General features: G+C 36.0%; 1 protein-coding gene across 3 annotated transcripts in view; it reads left to right on the top strand.

Annotated features, from left to right (window-relative positions):
• Positions 1–22,829, top strand: part of DENND1B (DENN domain containing 1B) — a 255,847-nt gene that overhangs the window by 225,623 nt on the left and 7,395 nt on the right. For all 3 annotated transcript variants that reach the window (XM_047840394.1, XM_047840395.1, XM_047840393.1), the window contains 2 exons: positions 1,115–1,171; positions 1,995–2,102. In XM_047840394.1, the coding sequence (XP_047696350.1) occupies positions 1,115–1,171; positions 1,995–2,102 (165 nt within the window). The remainder of the gene's footprint in view (positions 1–1,114; positions 1,172–1,994; positions 2,103–22,829) is intronic.

Genomic DNA, 22,829 nt, shown 5'->3' with positions numbered 1-22,829 from the left:
ATTATCCGGAAAGAAATGAGAGCCTTCCCCTAAATGAACTTGGGAAGACATGTATTCACTCTTCCTAGAACTAATTCAGGAAGCAGGATGGTTTGGTAGGAGCAAGAATATTGGAATTGGAAAGTCTTCAGTCTGTATGACCTCAGTTTCCATGTCTGTAGAATGAGACTTGTAATGCCTTTTCTTGCGTGAGGCTTAGATTCAGTAGATATATTTTAAAAACTTTAGTTCTTCCTTCTCCTTTCTGATGGGGAGAAGTTGGACTCAGGAATTAAATAGACCCAGATCTGGAATGAGGCTATGCAGACCGATCTCCTCTGAGTCACTTTCCTTATCTGTAAAAATGTCATAATAATTGTCCTAACTTCATAGATTTGTAATGATTAAATGAGCTGATACATGTTAGGTACCCAGCACATGATCAAATACTGAGGAAACACAACATAAATGTGAATTTCCTTTCTTTTCGTCCGTGGCCACTCTGAGTGGGAATTTCCAATGGAACAAAGGCCAAGGCCAGTTGTCTTTAGTTAAATTATATCCCACAGGAATCACATCAGGACCTGAGACACTCAAATACTGGAGCCAGATTCCCTATGGAACATGAAGATAGCATCTTTTGTTAAGTGGCTTTTAATTTATGCCGGAAAAACTGTACATGAAGTAGCCATAACTTTAAAATATCTCTGCTAATAAAAACGTGTGTCTGCCTGTAAAAGCACTTCAGTAAAGCTTTGTAAAGTTGCCCGTTTCTTTAAAGTCCAAACATTTGCCCAAATAACCTGCTGCTGTGCTTTCTCCTTTCACCACCAGTTAATCACAATTGCAAATTAAGACTGGGCTGTGTTTTCTATAGCTTAGGAGGCAAAATAGGCCAAATGTTAGCCTTTGTATGGTACTAGTATGCAAATAGAGACTAATCGTGTTTTCACTAATTTAGATATAATAGTAAGTGGTGTGGTTTCCCTGAAGAATTAAGAGTTTTAGATTATAATTTGTTCTTTTTCTAAATAATATGAAGTTAGCAAGTTTCATGGAGTGTGATCTCATCTACTAACTCTTTAAGTGGTAATAGAACCATGCTGAGCCAGACACTTGCGTTACCTTTTTCTAGGCAAAAAATCATGCAAAGCAGGGAATAAAGGAAGTGAAGAGTAAGCTAAAACATAAGGTACGTCATATTCTTTTCATTCTTCCTTGATTCTTGCATTAGTTTGAAGCTCATACTTTACAAATCACATGAGATTTATGTTTTTAATGATGTTTGAAATATGCTTAGCCCTTTGTTCAAGAATGTATTTTTCATAACAAGCCCTCTGGCAACTATCTGCCATTCTGTATGCATCCACTGAATAATCTCTTTATTGTTTGCATATTTTATCACAGAACAACGGAGATCTTCAAAGATGCTTTAACAGGATGTATGTTTTCATAAAGTTGATTGCCTTGATATCACAATTGAAATTCTTGCTTCAAGCTGAGAATTTCTTTAAAAAGATGATCTTTGGTGCAGAATCAAGCCAGGAATGCCATCATTTGGCTTTATAGGAACTTTCTAACTATAGCTACTTTAATTTGAAGCATGTTCTTAATTTATAAAAGATTGTGTTTGAAGATATGTATTTGAATCTATGAATATTGCATGTATATGAATATTTATGTGTATGTATATGTGTTTTCAATTTGATTACATATTATATCTTTACAGATTTTGTCAGTTGTTTTGAATATCTACCTTTGAAGAACAAATACTACTTGAAACTTCCATTTTTGTGATGGAGAGTAAATAATAGCTTTTATTCATGTTATTCAAAAGAGATTAATTTAGAAATCATTAATGCATAATATATAAAAGTGTATTTTGTTCTGAGATAGAGTTTTTAAACTTACATTTGAAGCATTATTTTGGTATTTGCATCTGTATCAGATAGTTTGTCTAAAAGTAATAAAAGGAGTATTTTAAAATAATTCCTTGTATATTTCTTCATGTGTAGGAAAATGAAGAAGATTATGGGACCTGTTCTGGTTCTGTACAATATACACCAGTTTACACATTACACAATGAAAAGGGAGGAAATCTAGAAAAGCGTAAGCTTGCCCAGGTAAGGTTATTTACCCTTATGTCTCCAAATGCTAAAAGTATGTAATTCTGATTCATTCTTTAAGAACGATTTTGGACCCATTAATTTTTTTTTTATCATATGATATGAAAACCTGCATTTACAGTCAAGATGAGTAGGTGGCATCTGGGCAGGCTACAAGAGTATTAGGAATCAGTTGTTCCAGATACCAGTCTCTACCTACTTTATTATGTTCTCATAGAGCTCTCCAGTAAGAGGACAGAGGCAAGCATGTGATTGTCTTAGAGTGTGAACGGTTTGATGAGGAGGAGGAAATCACAGATTTCTACTATAGAAGTAAAATGAAACTCATACATGGGGATTTTACCATTAAAATAATCTATATAAATTAGAACATAAAGTAATGTGTCTGGTTTTTCTAAAGTCAGATAATTTGTTTGCTATAAATATTTAAAGCTTCTGCTTATATGCTGATATTATGTAAAGTACCATCCTGAAGAGGGAAAGTGTTCAGAATTAAAGCTATGCATGTCTTTGATTTTGCCTCATAAGTATGTTTCTGAAGGTTTAAATGATACAAAATTTGTATACACCAAATCATATTTTAAGTGGCCTTAGAAAACTAGCTTTTAGAAAGAATCCTCAACTGGATTATAGTTCATTTATTCCGGTCACTGAAGTTTACAGACAAGAGAGCTGATAGCCAGAATGGTCACGTCACTTACCCTAAGACTCATAACAAGTTAGTGGCAGAGTGCGATGAGAACCCATCTCCAGTAGTTACTTAGCTTTCCTGGATCTGCGGACGCTGCAGGAGTAGAGATGGCCTTAAAGTGCTTCTACGTGTCATTAGGGATGGAGAAACAGTCAGTGAAGCTGTGTGGAAACTTTCGCCTTTGTAAAGAAAACTTATTCGTGTGATCATTCAGCACCTACTGTGTACCAGTCACTATTCTAGGTGTTCTAGGAGAAACAAAACACATCTCTGCCTTTGTGGGTCCTTTTTTATACCATTCTAAGTGCCTTCTCTATGATGTATCCATTTATAAGCTTATATTTTTATATATCAGTATTGCTTAATTGCAGCATATTGATAGTAAATGCTGATCGTATGACTTAAAATAAGCCCTTCAATGAAGTAATAATTCCACAAGCATGGAGACCTTCTCTGGCTACTACTGTTAACTGGAAAACATGTATTGACCTGTAAACTAATGATAGATTTGCAATCAATAGCTCTATTTTTCTTCCATCACTAGTATGTTCAATCCCTATTGGTTCTCAAGCTTCAGCATCTTAAAAACTTCTGCAAAATGTTTATTGCCTTAACATTGGAGCATTTAGGTTATATTTACTATGGTGGATAGATTTTTGTGTGAAAACCAGTGGGATCTTTGTTACTTATAGGATGCTTTACGATAGAAAGAAAACACTTGAACTAGAGAAACGTCTGTCCTAAATGTTAGTTTTAAGTTAGGAAAACTATCTGTAGCTCCTCATTAAAGATTTTAAATCTTCCTTTCTTTAACATGGCAGCATATTTCTATGATAATTAAATTATAAAATATATTACATATGTATGGTTTTCTGTGTTTTCTGTTAATTCCTAGACAGACAATTTCTGATAGAGAAAACTGTATTAAGGAAGCCTTACAGGATAATAGGTTACATTCATCGCATACTTATCCTGAATTGTCATAGCCATCATTTATTATAAAATCATTAACTCAACTATCTGTATTCATCAATAAGCATTTTGTGGTTTTCAGTTGAATATGCTAAATGATGACTCTAACAGGAATTAAGAGAAGTAGGGCTTATTGTTTTAAGAATTATAATACACTTTTCTTACTTGGTTAACAGAAATTTGTTAAACCAAAATGTTTAGGTGGATTATGCAGGCGCTGCTAATGTCTGAATAACAATCTTTACTTTTCAAGTGGTCTGAGTTTTAGTTAGTGTGTATTCTCCATATATATACATGTGTTCCATTATATAAATAGGTGTATATATCCATGTATATATATTTTAGCAGCTGAATTTATTAAGAGTCCATACTCCCAATCATTTGTACCCAGTAATACTTATCATAATTTAATGTTTTGTCTTTGCTTGTATCCAGGTATAGGAATGTATGTAGCCCTCTGGTAGGACTGGAGCTAGAAAATGGAAAAATCAAGGAAGAATATCAGCCCTCCCTACCCTTTACCTCCTAACCTGCTTCTCTCTATCTCTCCCTGGCTTGTTCTTCTCTCTGCATAGCTGTTCTTTGTGCATTCTGTAGATTGTCTTTCTCAGCTCCTCCATGAGCCTGACATTGAGCTTGCAAGGCCCTTGGTTCAAACAGCTGCTAGGAATGGGCCACAATGCCCACAGCCAATTCCTTTTGGAAGACTGTCAACAGCCCTCTTGGATCCAGCATTAATCCTTGGTTCAGTAACCTTTCGTCGGAAAAGCAAGGAGAATACCATGTTACCAAGGACAGTGGCGAGTAGTAGGGGCAGACAGGAAAAGCAGTTCTCAGAGAAGGGTTTTAAGGACTGTGACAAAATCTCAGAAGAGTCTTGCTATCTCTAGTTGCCGTGTCATCATTTGCCCAGGAGTTCTCTTTGCAAAAAAAGAAATAAAATCTATACTTTTAAGTACCTAGAGGCTGGATCTTTGTATCATAAACCTGCAGCTTAGTAAGTTTAAGGTCAGCCTATGCTAGTGGGTTGCTGTTGCCTCAGCTCTCACATGAGAGTCGAGCTACTTACACAAATGAAAAGACTACAGAGAAAATGAGCTTAGAATACATTGTTTGCATTTGGGGCAAGGAAGTCAGTAGGGACCAGGCATAGTCTACCGCCTTTTCTTTGCGGTCTGATACCACAGAAGGTTCCTTAGTTTACTTTTCAGTAGTAATCCAGTCTCATTGATTTAATAGAAGATATGATCTAGTATATTGTGCAAGAGATAGAAGCTGATACTACAACCATGAAGATACTGTTTTATGATGATTTCCAAATCAGTAAGTAGTCTTAACTCCTGTCTCTCCAAGCACAGTAATATTAGGATCTGAGCACATTGAGATTTTCAATTAAATACGTAAGCATTTCTAAGAATAGTCAAATATGGTTAAAGGCAGAATCTAGGTATCAATCAATACATCAGAGACATTATGTTTATTTATTTATGTTCTACTTATTTCCAAAAATAAATGGACATTTTACCAAGAATCCTAAAACAAAAGATTAAAATTGTTTAATTTATTTAAAATTTTTTTTAATGTTTATTTTTGAGCGAGAGACTGATTGAGAGTGGGGAAGGGACAGAGAGAGAGAGGGAGACACAGAATCTGAAGCAGGCTCCAGGCTCCCAGCTGTCAGCACAAAGCCCAATGTGGGGCTCGAACTCACAGACCAGACCATGAGATCATGACCTGAGCCAAAGTCGGATGCTGGACCAACTGAGCCACCCAGGTGCCCCTAAAATATATTTAATTTATGTAAGACTCGAGGCAGAGAGAAAGTTAGTGCAGTAAGAAGCTAAGCCCCATTCCCTTGCTTAGCAGCCAAAATGAAGAGACAAACACACCTACCATGATTCATAATGTATAAGGATTAAAAAAAAAAAATTGTTCAGTAGGTATGCAGCCGTTCCAGGAAATAGGACTAGATACTTCAGGTCCACAGATGAAGTCAGTGTCCCGAGAGCTCGCATCCAGTGGATGTACCCAGGAGAGGTATGTAGGGACAGAAATCTAGTTTTCTTTCTTTGTTCTCTTCTGTGCAGTGTCTATCATTTGTAATACTCAGGCTTAGTAATACCTCTCTCAAAGACAGCTTGGTTTCCTAAGAAAATATTTTTAAAAATAAAGGCTACGAGTAGAAATAAACTTAGAATGCACTTTTTTTTTTCTTTCTCTCAGGCTCACTGAGCTAGAAGAGCAGCGTCCCTTTCTCATGTTGAAAATGGCCTCTCACTGAGGAACCTGTGTCTCTGGGCCCCATCTTTCTCTCAGGCTCACTGAGCTAGAAGAGCAGCGTCCCTTTCTCATGTTGAAAATGGCCTCTCACTGAGGAACCGGTGTCTCTGGGCCCCATCTTACCTTTGATTATTCAAATTACCATCTTCTTTTAAAAGACTTGCCATGTGGTGAATTCAGTTACCTACAGAAATGTGATTCAGTAGGACTTCTGGGGTTTGGTGATCTAGATAGCTCTGAGGTCCTTCCTACTGTTTTCCAAACTTCAGTTTTTAGAGTTGAGTAACACCAAAGCACACTAGAGCAGACTTGGAAAACATGAGGAAGAGACAGATCCTTGATGAACAGTGAGGCCATCTGCATGTTTGTGTGAATGATGTGATTACTTTAAAACTCCCAACAATCCAAGCACACTGGGAACTGTTAACCCCATTTTTCAGATTTAGTAACAGCAATGGGATGAAGACATGTGGCCAAAGTTCTACCAGGTAATAAACAGCAGAGTAGGGATTGAAAAGCAGACAGACTGATTCTGGAATTTAAGTACCTAACCACTACAGGCCTGCCTTTGTGTTGGGTGGAATGTTTGTGGAGGAGGGGCCCTTAGAGACAAAGGTATGGTGTTGAGAGCCAGAGAGACTTGACTTTGAAACAACTACTAGCATTTAGCTTTGAGCAAAACACAGTGTCCCTAAGCCTTACTTTCTACATTTGTGCAATAGTAATAACGATACATGTCATTTTGCTAGAATGCTATAGGCATTATTATAGATAATATATATAAAATACCTGCCACATAACAGGCACTTAATAATTGGCCTCTACCCATTCATGCATATACATATATCTTGAATATCAGGTCTCTTATCGCAATGGCACTGACTTTCTTCTCTCTTGGTAGTAACTGCCCAAAGTCACTAACAATCCTCTAGTTCACTAAAGTAGTGGGGACCCTAAATTTGTCTGTCTTCATTCTAAGTAGGGATAACTTCAGATCCTGGTTTATGATTTGAGAAGAAATATACAGCTTATTTTATTGAGAAATCTCTTGATTTCTAAGTTTATAAGACCTCAAGTATCTCATTTTCTTGTCAGTAAAATTATCAAAATAAAGAATGTGAGCTTTATTTATCCTATTCCTTATCTTTTTGAGAAGTTGATCTCAGCTATGTAAAGAACTTTACATTTCCAGTTTCCAGCTGGACATGTATAAATGACACACTTTATTTTCATCCGTTTTTCAAAAGATGAAAATGAGATTATGGTCATTTAAATTCAAGAATGTATTTAAATAAGTGAAACAATAACGTTTCATAATTTGGGTAGTATAGAAAAGAACAAAATCAAAATGTATGTTGTTTTAAGCCTATATGCCATTACTTAGCTTATGTTGGGAATAGATTATGAATCTGCATCTACACCCCAACAAATAGTAATTTGTGCGCTGGTCTGCTAATTAGTATGGTTACTTCCTGTTTTGTTGATGAGGCTTAAATAAATGTCAAGGGTACAGCCATGAAGATCTCCCAATTAGGCTTCACATTTGTAAAACCCAACCCTTTTCCCTTTTGTGTGAACATGACAGTTCCAACAGCAGCCCCAGCCTAACAGGACTCCAGGGAAAGGATCCTCCTCGGGTTTTATTGAAAACAGGGCCAGTTGGGTCCATGGAGAATACTGCCACCGGTCATGGTGCAGAACAGTTTTCATCTTGACTGCACACTTACCTTCTTTCATCAATTCTATTTTAGAACAAATACTGTACTCTTAGTGAACAACATTTAGACTAATTCTGTCACTGAAAATTATGTTTTAAAACACTTATTTGTAAAAACGTACTGGAATTTTCTAAGAATGAGAAATTCCTTTAATGTGCAAAATTTATATGAATCTAAGATACTGCTCCATTTTTAATAATATTAGCCATTCTTAACTTACGCTGACAGTTGTAATGTGTACGTATGTGAGTGTCTGCATAGGACATACACATGCGCGCCCGTGCGTGCGCGCGCACACACACACACACACACACACACACCCCAACTAGACTAGTGTAGTGCAAGCAGGAGCTTAGCTATATTACAAGTCAACATTAACAGATGGATGGCCCTAAGCAAGCAAAACCACGGCAACAAAATCTAGTGAAAGTGGAGGATTGAAGCTTTTTGTTGTTAAGCCCTATTAAAACCCTGGCACACATACCACTCTTAACTATTTCAGTTCTGAGACAAATAGCAATGCACTCGGATTTATTTCAACCTGTCCAGTTAACTGTGTAAAAGCAGTGTGAGGAAATATGAATGGAAAATTATTTTTTTCAGTTGTAATATATGTAAAGTAGTGTGCCTGTTGGTAAATACTCACAACGTGGAACATAGTCAACACTTGAACCTAAATATAGTGATTAGAAATAGAGTTATGTTTAATAGTCATAATTTCTACTAATAAGACCAAGTACTATTAAACTAGTGATCATTTATTCTGTTTTTAAAATATATTCACATACAGACCAATAGTTTGAGGTATGAAGAGCTACCTTTGGAATGCATAAATAAGGAAGATACACCATAAAATGTGCTCTATGTGATTTTCCATTTTACCCATTATAGAAGGTGATATGCACACTTCAAAAGAAACTATGCGATCATTTTGAGTCCTTAGGTATTTAATGGTTTATCAATCATCCTAATGGATTTATGGAATATAGCATGACTGCCATGAGTTCATTTTATAATTACAAGTAATACACATTTATATTTAAGGAATGTACATAGAAATTGTATATACCTTTTTGGCATGTGGAGACTTGCAAGTAAGATATTTCAAAACCACATTTTGGTTGAATGGGGACTTAAAAAAAATTCTAGTATATAAGCATGTTTTAAAATACGAGCAATCAGGTGGTTTACAATTTACAGATAATTCCATATTTTAAAATGTTGCAGATGAAATTAAAGTTGCTGTGAAATTTATAAGATTAAAAACTCAGATTCTCTAAATTATTTAGTTCCTAAGCATAATAAATGATGGGATCGTCATACCTAGTAGGATGTGGTGTATAGTATTGTGTTTCTGACACTCTTTTCTTCATTGGAATTCGGTGGACTCTGGGAATAAAATGAATGTAATTAAAGATAGCATTTGTTGCTCAGGTGACATAATAGATTGCAGAAAATGGCACACTTGTTGGGATCTTTGGAAAAATACAGTCCATTCAGTAGCTTTGCTTTATTGGTCAAGAAAGAAATGGCATAGTCATTGTTTGCAGAGGAAAGACACCACTTGCTTCTTCTGACCAAGAAAAAGGTGATTGCAAATCACAGTGAGAAAGATAATTGTGACCTGGGGGGACAGGGAAGAAATGGGTATATGAAGGAGGAGGTCCAAATAATTGGAAAGAATATTTAATGTAAATTTTAAAAAAATAATAAAAGTAAGCTTAACCAAATTGTGATAAGCAGAAACCCCTTATTTTTTTTTTAACATTTTCTGTGATTTAGCTCAGGATTGAGCATATTATGATGATCAAACTAAATTGTTCAATTAAAGTGATTAGGGAAATCTATTAGAAAGTTCCAAATGACAAAAATATTTTGAGATAAGTAAATGTGTTTCTATTAAAATATGCCCATCAAATATACTGCCTAAATGAAAACACATTCTCGTAGTCTGTCCCAAAGTCACTCTGACATAGCATGTATTTAGTCTAAGCTATACTAATATCACTAATTTATAAAATTAATCTTTTAAGTCAAGTTGGAAAAATAAGGGTACTATATCTTTAATTTTAAATAAAGTTATTTTTTCCTCTGTTGTTTTCTGTTGAAATAATGTTAATTTCCAACATATCCAATTTGATTATAGTTTAAAATCTGTACCCCACCTCCACCCCCCCCCCCATTCAGTTATGGATTACAAGAATGCCCTCTAGTGGGCATTATATAATACTTTGATATGTATAATGATAGTTATAGACAAAAAATTTATAAAATTTGCCTTTCAGAATACTCTCTTTTAGAAACACAATAGAATATACATTGAAACATTTGTATTGTCATAAAATTGTTTGAGAACATTATTTTTTCAAAGAAATAATCCAAAGCCAGTTCCTTTCAGTAACTGGCTAGGACTTCATTTTTTAAACATTTAGCACTGCTGAATAATATAAAGTATATTAAAAAGAAGTAGTAGAAGATAATTTCACTTATGTGAATATGTTCAGTATGTATTATGAGGTAATCCTAGATTGAAATGTACCTTTTTAATATTATAATTTTACTCTTCAAATTTATTGCCACAATTGACTATGTCATTTATTAGAAAGTCTTGAAATAAAAACAAAACTACTTGGTTTTACCTTTAGTAAATATAATGAATATTACCATTTTAGACTTTACATCAACAATCATGTCACTAATATTTTTCCTCCCTATTTTCTGTTCTATTTAACTTAGAGTCCCCCCCCCCCATTACTTCTTTAATTGTTTTATGGGCTTTTGGTAAAAATAACAATAGCTCTCTATTCCAAAAGTACCCCATTTTTAATGGACTAATTCTTATGTTCTCCCAGACACCCTGGGATAAAGAAATGATGATGTTCTTCCTGTTTTGTATCTAGAACTGCTTTTAAGGTTGGTCAGAGATCAATGTTAGTATTGATGAAAAGGGAAGCCAGTCTTTTCTTTGTAGGGGTTACTGCTGCTGCCTATTAATGTCCCTCAAGAGAGAAAAATTTCCGGGAATGTCAGTAGATTATAACTACCAGAGTATAATAGACTCTTATTATAATTTGAACTGGATTTGTGTCTACTACACATTATTATATTTCCTGATACAGAACACAAAATATTAGAGCAATACATAAATATCTTAACAAGTTAGCCTGTGCCCTCATGCCAGTTTCAAAATAAGACTACTGTGTTGGACCCTTCTCTGGAAGTTCTTTATGGTGTTTCTAATGTTTGAGAATAAGACTGCCATTTCACAGAAGCCTGTTCCCTCTTTGTGTTTATTGATGTCTTTGATATTTGTAAGATAATGCTTTTGAAACCGAAATACATATAGAGTAATTACAATTTCTGTTAAGATTCTTGCTTCTTGCTGCATTCACACAGAAATGTTGTTTCTGTGTTAAGACTCTCCCCATACATTTGCATATTTATGCTTATGGCAGTGATATGATAATCTGAAAAATAAAATCAGCTGTAATTATTTTACAATAAAATATTTTAATCTTGGTTACGTACTTTTTACAAACATAGTTTATCGAAGTGGTTGGAAATAATATTATTTTGTTAGTCATTACTGACTTTTTAATTGTTTATGCCAGCTAGAAAAATCATCTGCACATCATTTAGCGAAAATAACCAAATTCTGTTTTACCGAAAATACAGTGGACTTGTCGTGCATTAAGAAACCTTTTTAAATGTTGAAATATTGAAACCCTGTCAGCAAAAGTGAAATTACAAATAGTTTGCCATTTATCAAAAATTTATTTATCTGTTTTGCTTTGGGAATAATTTTTAATAGCTGTATACAACTTGTATTTATGCCGATCAACAGTTTCTCAATACTGAAAAGTTGCTGCAAGAGCTTTGTTAAATTTTGCATTTGCAAATATTAAAGAACAGGAAAAATAATAAAACAACATTTTAAATATTTACAGTTAACATAATTACTTTGCATATGTACTGTCCTAAAAAATTGGCTTAAAAGTATTAACAATTCACAATCGTATTGCTTGTAACCACAGATGAGTAATGAGTACTGGTCTTCTTTCCTTCTTTCCATTCATTAACATACTTCAATGAGAGAGAGAGCCTTTTAGAATAGCTGGTACAATGCTGCCATTGGGTAGGTTGTATATAATCTCTAACAATTGAGAAATGATTTCTAAAGTACTGTGTTTCTAGGATGATTTTGATCCAGCATTTTGCCAAACTAAACTAAAAGAAGTCAAAACCTCCTGAAACTCCCTAACGTCAGTAAAACGAGTCTGTAAAGGATCAGTTCTGATTTCAAATATTCTGTCTCTAATATGGAGATTTCTAGTTGAATTCTAGAATAGTCCCCAACTTAATATTAATTCATATAAGCTTCCACTAATGTAATTAATGGTGCAATATGAACCCAATGGACAATACCATAATGGAGAGACAATCTACCTCAATTCAACAAAAACTACCTAAATATCTGCTGTGTGCTAGTTTACAGTTTTCAAGGTCATGTACCTCCTCTGAACATTACTAGGTGCAAGGACTACTTTCAAGATCATTTACCTTGTCTTACTGAATTTACAAACTCAGACTTTCCTTCATTGACCTTTGTATCTATTCTTCCTTTTCACTTAACATCACCTTCATGACTAGGTAGAAAGACCCCATGTGGAAGGAAAGATCTTGGGCTTTGGAGTTTAACAAACCTGGACCAGAATACCAGCTCTGCTACTTGCTTGGTATTGGAACTTGAGCAACTTGCCTAACCTCTCTAATCCTCTTAACCTTCAAATCTATAAAATGATGATAACTATGTCCACTCCCATGGAGTTACTGTGGAGATTGGAGTTAGTGATAGAATTTGTTTTTCCAACACTCACTAGAAGTTTAATAAATATTAGGTAATATTGTTTCTATTCTGTCTACAACAAGAACTTTCACAAAAATTTAATGAACACCTACTATGTGTTGGGAACAGAAAGAATTAGACCCATGGATAGTATTCCTAGCTCTTGGATGCCCTATTCTGGTTTTTCTTGTGGTGGTTGTTGCTGCTGCCACTGTTGTTGTTTTTCTTGTTCTCTTTTCTCTTTGTGTTTCAGTTTAGATACTTATTTTAAGTTTGGTAAATGTATAGTGAAATATTTAGCACAGTAAAATTAGTTAACATTTTTCATCTTACAGAATTACCATTTACTTGTTTTTCTCTAGCAACTTTCAAGTATTCACTACAATATTGTTAACTATAGTCACCATGCTGTTCATCACATTTCCAGAAATTATTCATCTCAAAACTGGCAGTTTGTACCTTTTTGACCAACATCTCATTTCCCCCACTTCCAGCCCTTGGCAACTGCCCCATCCACTTTCTGTTTCTATGAGCTTGGCTTTTTGAGGTTACACAGATAAGTGACAGAGTATGTATCTTTCTTTGTCTGACTTATTTCACTTAGCTTAATGTTCTCAAGGTTTATCAGTGTCACAAATAGCAGGTTTTCCTTTTTACTTATGACTCAATAATATCCTATTGTACACATACCACATTTTCTTTATGCATTTATCCATCGATAGACATTTAGGTTGTTTCCATGTCTTGGCTATTGTGAATAATGCTGCAGTGACCATTGAGGCCAGATATCTGAATGAGACAGTGATTTCATTTCCTCCTGATAAATAACCAGAAATGGGATTGCTAAACATGGTAGTTTTATTTTTAATTTCTTGAGGGATCTTCATATGGTTTTCCATAGTGATTACGTCGATTTACAGTCTCACCAACAGTGCACAACATTCTCCACATCCTTGCCAACATTTATTATCTCTTGTCTTTTTCATAATAGCCATTCTAACAGGTGTGAGGTGGTATTTCATTGTGGTTTTGATTTGTATTTCCCTGATGATTAGTGATATTGAGCACATGTTCATGTACTTGATGGCTATCTTTATGTCTTCTTTGTAAAAATGTCTATTCAAGTTTCTGCTCATTTTAATTGGATTATTTGTGGTGTTTCTTTGACTACTGTAGGAATTGCATGAGTTCCTTATGTATTATGCATATTAACCCCTTATCAGATATATGATTTGCAAATGTTTTCTCACATTCCATGAGAATGGAAGAAATTTTCATTTTGTTGATTGTTCTCATTTTGCTGATTGTTTCTTTTGCTGTGCAGAAGCTTTTTAGTTTGATGTCGGTCCACTTGATTTTTGTTTTTGTTGCACATTTTCTGTGCTTTTGATGTCATATCTAAAAAGTCATTACCAAGACTAATGTTACGGAGCTTTTTCTTGTAGGAGTTTTATGATTTCAGGTCTTATATTTAAGTCCTTAATTCATTTTGAGTTAATTTTTGTTTAAGATGAAATTTTTGCCGTTTTATTATTTTGCCTGTGAATATCCGATTTTCCCAGCACCCGTTATTGAAGAGACCATCCTTCCACCATTCAGTGTTCTTACCATCCTTATCAAAAATAGTTGACTATATATGTATGGGTTTATTTCTGGACTCTTGATTCTGTTTCATTAGCCTTTATGTCTGCTTTTATACCAGTGCCATACTGGGTTTTTTTTAGAGAGTTCACTGTTAGCATATAGAAATGCCAGATTGGTCAATAGAATTGACCTGTTTTAAAGTTCATTCATTTTATTTTCTTCAGTCTGCTGATGAGCTGATCAAAAGAATTTCTCTCTTATGGGTTTTTTTTTCTGTCATTTCAATTTGACTCTTTTATATGGATTTCATCTTTCTACTGTCATCTCATCTGTTTATGCATCCATCTTTTTTTCCCCTTACCTTTTATGTCTGGTAGTTCTTGAGTACTGGACCCCATGTGTGCATCACAAATTGAACTGCCTTGGATTTTGTTGTTGATGTCATTACCTGCAGTTGGCTGCTATTATCTTGTGCTTAGAGTGGACTACTACCAGTGAAGTTTCTGGCAGGTTTTTCTTGGTGTTTCTCCATCACCCTTAGCTATATTAGAGCCACATAGGGGATCTCTCTCAATGTTTTTGCCCCTCCTCCAGCAATTAACTTCTGTTACTGGTTACTTAGTCCTAGCCTTACGGGTTTTATGTGCTCTGGTCCAGCTTCAGCCTTAGCAGGTCTTGTGCCACTGTGCCTCTCAACATCCCTCCGCTTCCTTTCATGGCAGATAAACTTTCTTATTTCTGCGACTGGTCTTGGGCAGTTTGAGGGCTGCCTGCCCCTCCCCACTGGTGGTAGATTTCCACTTGTTAACAGAGTAGAGTCCTGTGCCTCAGAGTGTTTCTTGCTCTTCCCTAAAGGAGTTTCTGTTTTTTTTCCTTCCCCCAGAATTTTGGGATTGAGTTTGCTGACTGTATGCCATGACTGTATGACTTTTCTTATACATAAATGAATGTTCTTATAAAGTAAGTAGGGCTTCATACATGCCTCTCTGCAGCAGCTTATCACCTCCTGCTTGCCTATACCCCCAAGGGGAGCTCTTTTCAGTCTCCCGTCTTGCCCCTAGCCTTTCCCTGTAGCACCAGGTAATAGGGTTGCCTGATTTAGCAAATACACGATTTTATCTGTGGAAGAGGGCTTGCGAGTACAATCTCCCCTTGCCTTTGAGACTCCTAACTATTCCAAACTGACATCTTAGCTCATACTTGGTCTTTAAGGCTATTATCTTAGCAGATTTCTTCTCCCCTGCTTATATGCCAGCTACCTCTCTCCTCGTGCTTTGCCTGGAGGAAATAGGTCTTGTGTCTCATCTCTCCTCAGAAGGGCTTGTAACCCTTTGGAATTTGGTTTGCTTGGTTGCCTTACAATTCAGCTCTCTGATAGGTCCAAGAAGAATTAGGATTTGTGGGATTTTTTTTTTTAAATAACCCAGCTTTTTCTCATTGTTAGGATGGGAGTTGACATTCTTTTGCTATTCTTTACATTCTAAATGGAAGTGGAATTAGAGGCAAAATGAATTAAAGGGTATGATTCTTGGTTTCAAGGATTTAGTAAGACAGGAGTGTACTTAAAATGAAATATTACTTTTATAAGAGATCATCTGTCAGGTGATACCTGAATCGTAGAGAATTAAGTGAGTAAAGCTAACCAAAAAGACCAGATCATGGCAAACTGGAAGAACTGGTAAAGGGCTTTTGGGTGTGTCTGGACCACTTTAAAAAAATTTTTTTTAATGTTTCTATTTATTTTTGAGAGAGAGAGAGAGAGAGAGAGAGAGAGAGAGAGAGAGACTGAGCATGAGCAGGGGAGGGACAGAGAGAGAGAGAGGGAGACACAGAACCTGAAGCAGGCTCCAGGCTCTGAGCTGTCAGCACAGAGCCCAATGCGGGGCTTGAACTCATAAACCACGAGATCATGACCTGAGCCGAAGTTGGATGCTTAACTGACTGAGCCACCCAGGGGCCCCATGGACCACTTCAAAGTCATCCTCCTCAATTAGTCTCACATAGCACTCAACTGCTCAGAAATGTAATTTTAATGCTTCTATAAAATCTTACTTCCTTAGTCTAATAACAGCCCTCATCAGCTGAATTCATCAGACTTCACCAAATATGTATCTTGTTAATCCTTCCAATGTACTCTTTTGCCCTGACAGGAATATGTCTTCAGTGTCTTTGGAAAAGTGTATTAATCTTTTGTCTCTTCACTGTGCCATTTCACCTACCAAGAATATTAAGACTCATGGTCATTCTGTAACTGTCTGCTTTAAAAATGAGGTTAAAACTTGCCATTTTAAGAAAGTCTTTCTCGGGTTAATTCTCAGACAGTTATTTCTTCTGAGTCTCTGAGAACTTATGTATCTAATGTAATTTTAACAAAAGGAGTTCTGTTCAGGGAACCGGAACACCTGGGTTGGAATCTTCGGTTTGTCACTAGTCTAATCTTCCCCAAGACACTTCACTTTGTTAAGCTTTTGGTTCCCTAATTTGTAAAAAAAAGAAAAAAATAGGGAAAATGTTGACCAAAATTTGTGATAAATTAGGTATTTAGTGAAAAACAGTACAGTATGTAAAATATCAAACACACTGAAGCAAATCAGTCATAGATAAGTCAATTCACTCTGCTTTAGCCACTACCAATAAATTGCAACATGTGTTTTAAAACCCTTCAGTAAAATGCCATGAATTCTTAAGTTTATTGCCATTATAATTATGTATGGTAGAGTTTCATTTTTTGCATATTATTTCATGCATGTATTTTATACTTAATTTTTATTTATTTATTTTGTCTTAAGCTTGGAGGTTTGGATAAGCAAGGTAACACTTCTGGACCTCAGTTACTTCAACCCTAAAATGGGGACAGTAACACAGAGAGTACCAATTTTTTAAAAAATTCATATATTAAAAGCATCTTAATTTTATGAAGTCTAAAAAAGTGTGTTTTCCCATTCATTTACATATATCTCTTACTTTTCCCCCTTCTCCCAACCCCCCATAAATTTAGACTTACTCAGCATTTTGCCTTATTAGGATCTGTCTGCCATCTAGTGACAAAAATGGTAACTGCAAGATCACCTGGTCATTGTGCACCAGGGGAATGTTTCTCACCATTCAAGTTGTCAGAAGTGCTATCCGGAAACCATTGTGGTGTAAAGAAAGGAAACATTGATCTTGCTTATTGTAGCTGAACCAAACTTATTTCTTGAAGTCTCTTTCAAAGTTAAGTTTGATGGTTTCATGACTTGGACCCTCTGCCTCTGTCACTTTCTGCGTACATTTGCTTGTGGTTTTTCCTTCATAAGAAATGCTTTTCCTCCTTGTTTTTACCAGTCCATTTTTTTTTTGTTTTGTTTTATTCAATGTCTAGCTAGAGATTGAACTTCTCTAGTAAGATATCTTCTTGAATAAATTTTATACCATGCTGAAAACTTCCCTTTTGCTTTAGTGTAGTATTTTCTCACATGCTTAATAAGCATCCCTTGCTATACAAGTGTTTACTTCCAAAATTTTATGAATCTTTATGCTAGATGTGAATTTTACACTTCACATCTCCATGTGAGCAAATTTTTCTTTTCCAATTGTATGTGGGTAGAGCCTAGTTGGAGTCTGATGGAGGACCTATGATAGCCAGTGCCCCATCTTATTTTTAATTCCTTGTACTAGAATGATGTCAAATTCTCCAAAACTCTACTTATTTTGTTTCTTCTGATGTCTTTTTGCATTCAAAAGATGTACCTTCTTCTCATGTAGTACTGGCTCCCACAAAAGCTGCAAATGCTAAGTTACTTGCTAATTTGTACAGCCTGTGAGTGCAGTTGTGAAACAGTGAAATGACCATTGCATGTGAAATGACCATACAGCAACTTTGAAACCTCTTTATTTCATCCCAGAATTTGCCATTATTTATAGTATGTAATTACAGTCCTATATTGTTACTGTTGTTAGTATGTTGACTGAACCTACTTATTGTAAATATTATAATTTGACATAAATCATGACTGGTATTAATGGTCATTTAAATAAGTTGTCATCTATGATCAAAAAGTTTGAGTTCAGTTATATTCCTACAATGAAGGATAGTTCGTATTTATAACCACTGTATTATATTCAATAATTTTGCATTTTTACCACATATTTATTGAAAATCTTGAAAGGAGGGGTATCTTTTTATTTTGTATGCCTCACAGCATGGAAGACAGTAGTGTGGGTAACAGGTGTTTAATGGATCTTTGTGGAAGGAAGAAATGCTAAGAATTTTTGAAAACTGAGATGTGGTTACTACCTTATTTTAAGGAATGCACAATAGCAGCTTTCAGTAGGTTCTCAAATATTTGTTGAAAGAAAATAAAACAATAACTGGCTTTCTGTTACTCTCCATTATCAGATCTTGCAAGTTTGGGGTGTGTCATTTGCCTGTGCCCCCACCCCAACCAATTTTTCATCTCCCACTTTTTCTTGCTAGATTTTCTGATCTCCCCCACTTCCTTAAAACCCTCCATAAATTTAAATTTAGTCAGCTTTTTGCCGCCTTAGTATATCTCTGCCATCTAGTGATCAAAAAGCTAATTGCAAAATAATGCACCCTTAAAGAACCCTGTGCACAGGCACAGGTTATAGCCCCCTCTGATAGCAGTCTTTCATTCCGTTATATATTCTATGATCATCCCACCACAGGACCTTTGCACATCTTGTTCTGTCTTATCATCGTCTACTTAACACCTACTGACCTTTCAAGGCTCACTCCAAACATCATTTATATTTTATATTTATTTTATGATTATTCAGTTTATGTCCAACTTATTAGAATTTAATTTACATGAGGACAGGGAGCCTTGTTCTCAGTCATCATTGTACCCTAACCTAGCCCATTGAAGGCATTTCTGTGATCTTTGTTGAGTGAACAAATGAATATAGTGCTTTTCTGTACCTCCTGGACACTGAAAATGCTTATGTCACATAAGCAATTAAGATAGCATTTACTTCTTTACGTCACATAGTTTATCAGTTTTTTGAATTCATTTAAATACTCAACAGAAACGACCTATTGTGTATGGAGGTATTCATTTATTCAGGAAACATTAAATGCCTACTTTAAGGAATAATTTTATACAACTCCATTGTTTTATTTTTTTCATTAACTAATGAGGGAAATAGTAAAATGTTAAAACTGACACAACAGATAATCCAAAGAACAGATACTTAAGACAGGAATACTGAAGCATATATGTTAACAGATACCAAAACCACCAAAATCCACACCATAATAATTACATCTATGCTGGACACAATTCATCTCTATGGACACAAAACTTTTGTATTGCCACCAGACCTCCATAGGTTGACTTCTGTCCCTGTAGGGTTGCAAATAGTCAGAGACTATGAATGGTACGAACCTCTATAGTATCAGATAATCCTGGAAAGAAATGCTAGACAATTCCCAACAGTCCTTTGACAGGACACAAGTAGTTTGCCCATTTCAAAATCTTTTACAGTTTTTCCTGTAATAATAATCTCAAAGGTTATTTGTGATCAAAAAAAGAAGAAGAAGAAGGCTATTCTCATTAGGTTTGTCCTGATTATTTATATTGGAACAGCAAGAATGATAATTAACTAGCCATTTAAGTCTTGACTTTTCTTGATAAATCTTGAGCCATGCAGTATTGACCAGCACAAGGCCACAGAATTTACTTCTTTCTGGAAGTTTTCATAAGAAATCTTGGTTTGGGCTTATAAAAGTCTGTTCTTTCCTATCTTGAGGCTAGGAAACTAAGCCAAGACATCTTCTAAGTTCTGTCTAAAATACCTATAAACTGGGGTGAATTTCTCTTGAAAAGTTCTCCCAATTTGCTGGTCCCTGTCCTGATGGAAGGGTACCTGTAAGGTTAGACTCTGTCAAGCAGGCACCAGGCAGGTTTTCCTGGGAAGGCATTGTTGCCATTGGCTCCACAAATATCGCCAGCCTTTGTTCCATAATAACTACTACTTGGTTGTTGGATTTGTGTCCAGTTGTGTCCTTGCAAGGTAGATAAAGGCAATGAAAGATGCAGAGTACAGTAGAATCAGATAACCCCACAAAGGCTTCTAAACACCATCCAGAATTCCACTGATAGGACACTGCATACCCTTGTTCCTTTCAAAGTCTTTTACAGTTTTTCTGACACGACAGGTGCTTGGTTCTGAGGGTATGAGAGGTAAATTAGCAAGATACCTGCCATCAAGAATCTACCGCTGTACAGTGGGAGAGAGAGAATTTAACCATGACCACAGTACAACGGGATGGACAAGTCCCATGAGAAATACATGTACAGGTATTCTAGGAACACACAAGATGACTGAGAAAGTATTTCCTGAAAGGGGAACTTGTGAGCCAGGGCACGAAGGATAATTAGAAAAAGAGGGGAAACACCACGGAGAGGGACGTTCTGGTAGACACATCAACACATGTGTCAGAGGCAGAAAACACGGGAAACCTACAAGCAAGGAAGAGGGTGTGGTGGTAATGGAGCAGGCGTCTGTATGGCAAGTGAAGGCTTCAGAGGCTAATTGAGCCAGATCCCTCTAGGCGAAGGTAAGAGGTACAATATTTATTCTGGAAACGGTAAGGAACCAGTGGAGGATTTACTTAAAGAGGAGTGTAGCATTGTTAAGTTTAAAAAGATCTCTCTGTTAGCAGGTTAGAGGCCGTAGCATTCTACAGGGTGGAGACTTAGATTTTCAAATGAGAATGGATGGGTACAGACAGAGATAGTGGGGATGGGAAGGGGAATAAATGTAAGAGAAGAGCTGTTCAGGGAGAGGCATCAGCAGATGCAAAGGTCCTGTAGTGGAATAAGTCAAGGCAACCATAAGGGACTGAAAGAAGGCCGTGGTGATGCCTTGTGGGTTAGAACAAAGTGACTGAAGTGGGCAGGAAAGGCAGAGCCTGGTCTTGCGAGACCTGACAGATGAAGAACAACACAAAGGCATTTATCTTTTCTGTTTGTTTCCTTCAACAAATATTTACTGAAAACCGACTAAAAGCTGCTTCTCTGCACTCCTTAAAAATAAGGCAGCAGCTGCATTTCATTTTCCTCTGACTTGTTGGCATCTCTTTATCCCACTGACATCCAGGAAGCACCTATTATATACGTACTAGTGTTTTCCGTGCTGAGAAGGCATACAAAAGAGCTCAGAGGTCACAAAGAACATGAGGTGGATCACACTTCTCGAGAGCTCAGAGTACAGCCACGCAGGTGGCCACACAAACAAGTAACGCAGCGCAATTGATACATTGGCCAGACGTTTGGCCAATACGTGTCTACACAGAGGGCAGGTGAAGAGAAGGCTTTGTAGCATAAGTAGGAGTTTTTCCAGTAAAGACGAAGAGAGGGTTTTTTTTTTCTTTCCTTCATTTTTTTTTGTACCATGTCATCTCTTAATCACTTTATAATCATTCTTAAAAAAAAAAAATCTGTTCCCAGCTATAGGCCATATTATAAGTGTCTTGGTGCTTATTTCAGGAACTTGCAGATAATAATTTATGATGAAAGTGTTTATTGACCCTTGGAAACTTTCCTGTTATGCACTTCTTACTGTGAGATTTCTATCCAGGTCGGAAATAGATTTTTTTCTCTGAATCCATCTAATACACAAAATTCATTCCACCAGCATTTGCATCTGCTTATTATCATTCTAGTTAGAAAAATAAACATGCATACCTCTTCCCAAAAGTCAGTTGTATTAAGAAAAAGAGCATAGGGGCGCCTGGGTGGCTCTGTCGGTTAAGCGTCCGACTTCAGCTCAGATCACGATCTCAGGGTCCGTGAGTTCGAGCCCCGCATCGGGCTCTGGGCTGATGGCTCAGAGCTTGGAGCCTGCTTCCGATTCTGTGTCTCCCTCTCTCTCTGCCCCTCCCCCGTTCATGCTCTGTCTCTCTCTGTCTCAAAAATAAATAAACGTTAAAAAAAATTTTTTTTAAAAGAAAAAGAGCATATATTTTACATTATAAATATATTTAGATTTTATTTTTATTTTGTGTATTGAGATTATTTTTCTCTTTCTTAGCCATTTATATTTCAGTTTCTGTCTAGTTTCATAGGCAGGTTTTCAATAATGATGTATCTGTGATTTATGAATCCAGGTAAAGATGTGCTGTTATTGGCTACGTATTAGATCCTAAAGAATACGTAATATATTTTCTGCAGTCTAAGCTTATTTGCTACCTATTATCCATAAAAGCTTTCTATTTACAAAATTGTGACCGGGTCTTTTTGCCCAGTGTTGTATGTTCTGGGCATAGTGGAAGAAATCCTTTATTTCCCCCAAAAGTACAATCCCTGAGTCCCAGTCTACCAGAAACAGTAACATAGGGATAAACTGAGTTCATAAAAGCTCAGAAACTGATGATGCTTTTGCTAAATAAGCTGCCATTTTTCTCTATCTTGCATATGAATCAAACTGGAGCTTTTTTCTCCTTTTGTTTTTCTTTTGTGGGTGTGTGACCTTAACAAATTATGTAATTTGATGTCATCAAGCAGTTGACATATTCACTATGTGTCTGGACGTTGTCACTTCATATGCAGAGACTGCAGTCCCTACTGCTTGATACATAGTCAGCAACTGCTAATTAGAAGCTTATTTAAGACCGACAAACAGGGGCG

Source organism: Prionailurus viverrinus, chromosome F1 (assembly GCF_022837055.1).
Source record: "Prionailurus viverrinus isolate Anna chromosome F1, UM_Priviv_1.0, whole genome shotgun sequence".
NCBI classification, from domain to species: Eukaryota; Metazoa; Chordata; class Mammalia; order Carnivora; family Felidae; genus Prionailurus; species Prionailurus viverrinus.
This window is presented reverse-complemented; position numbering and strand designations above follow the sequence as displayed.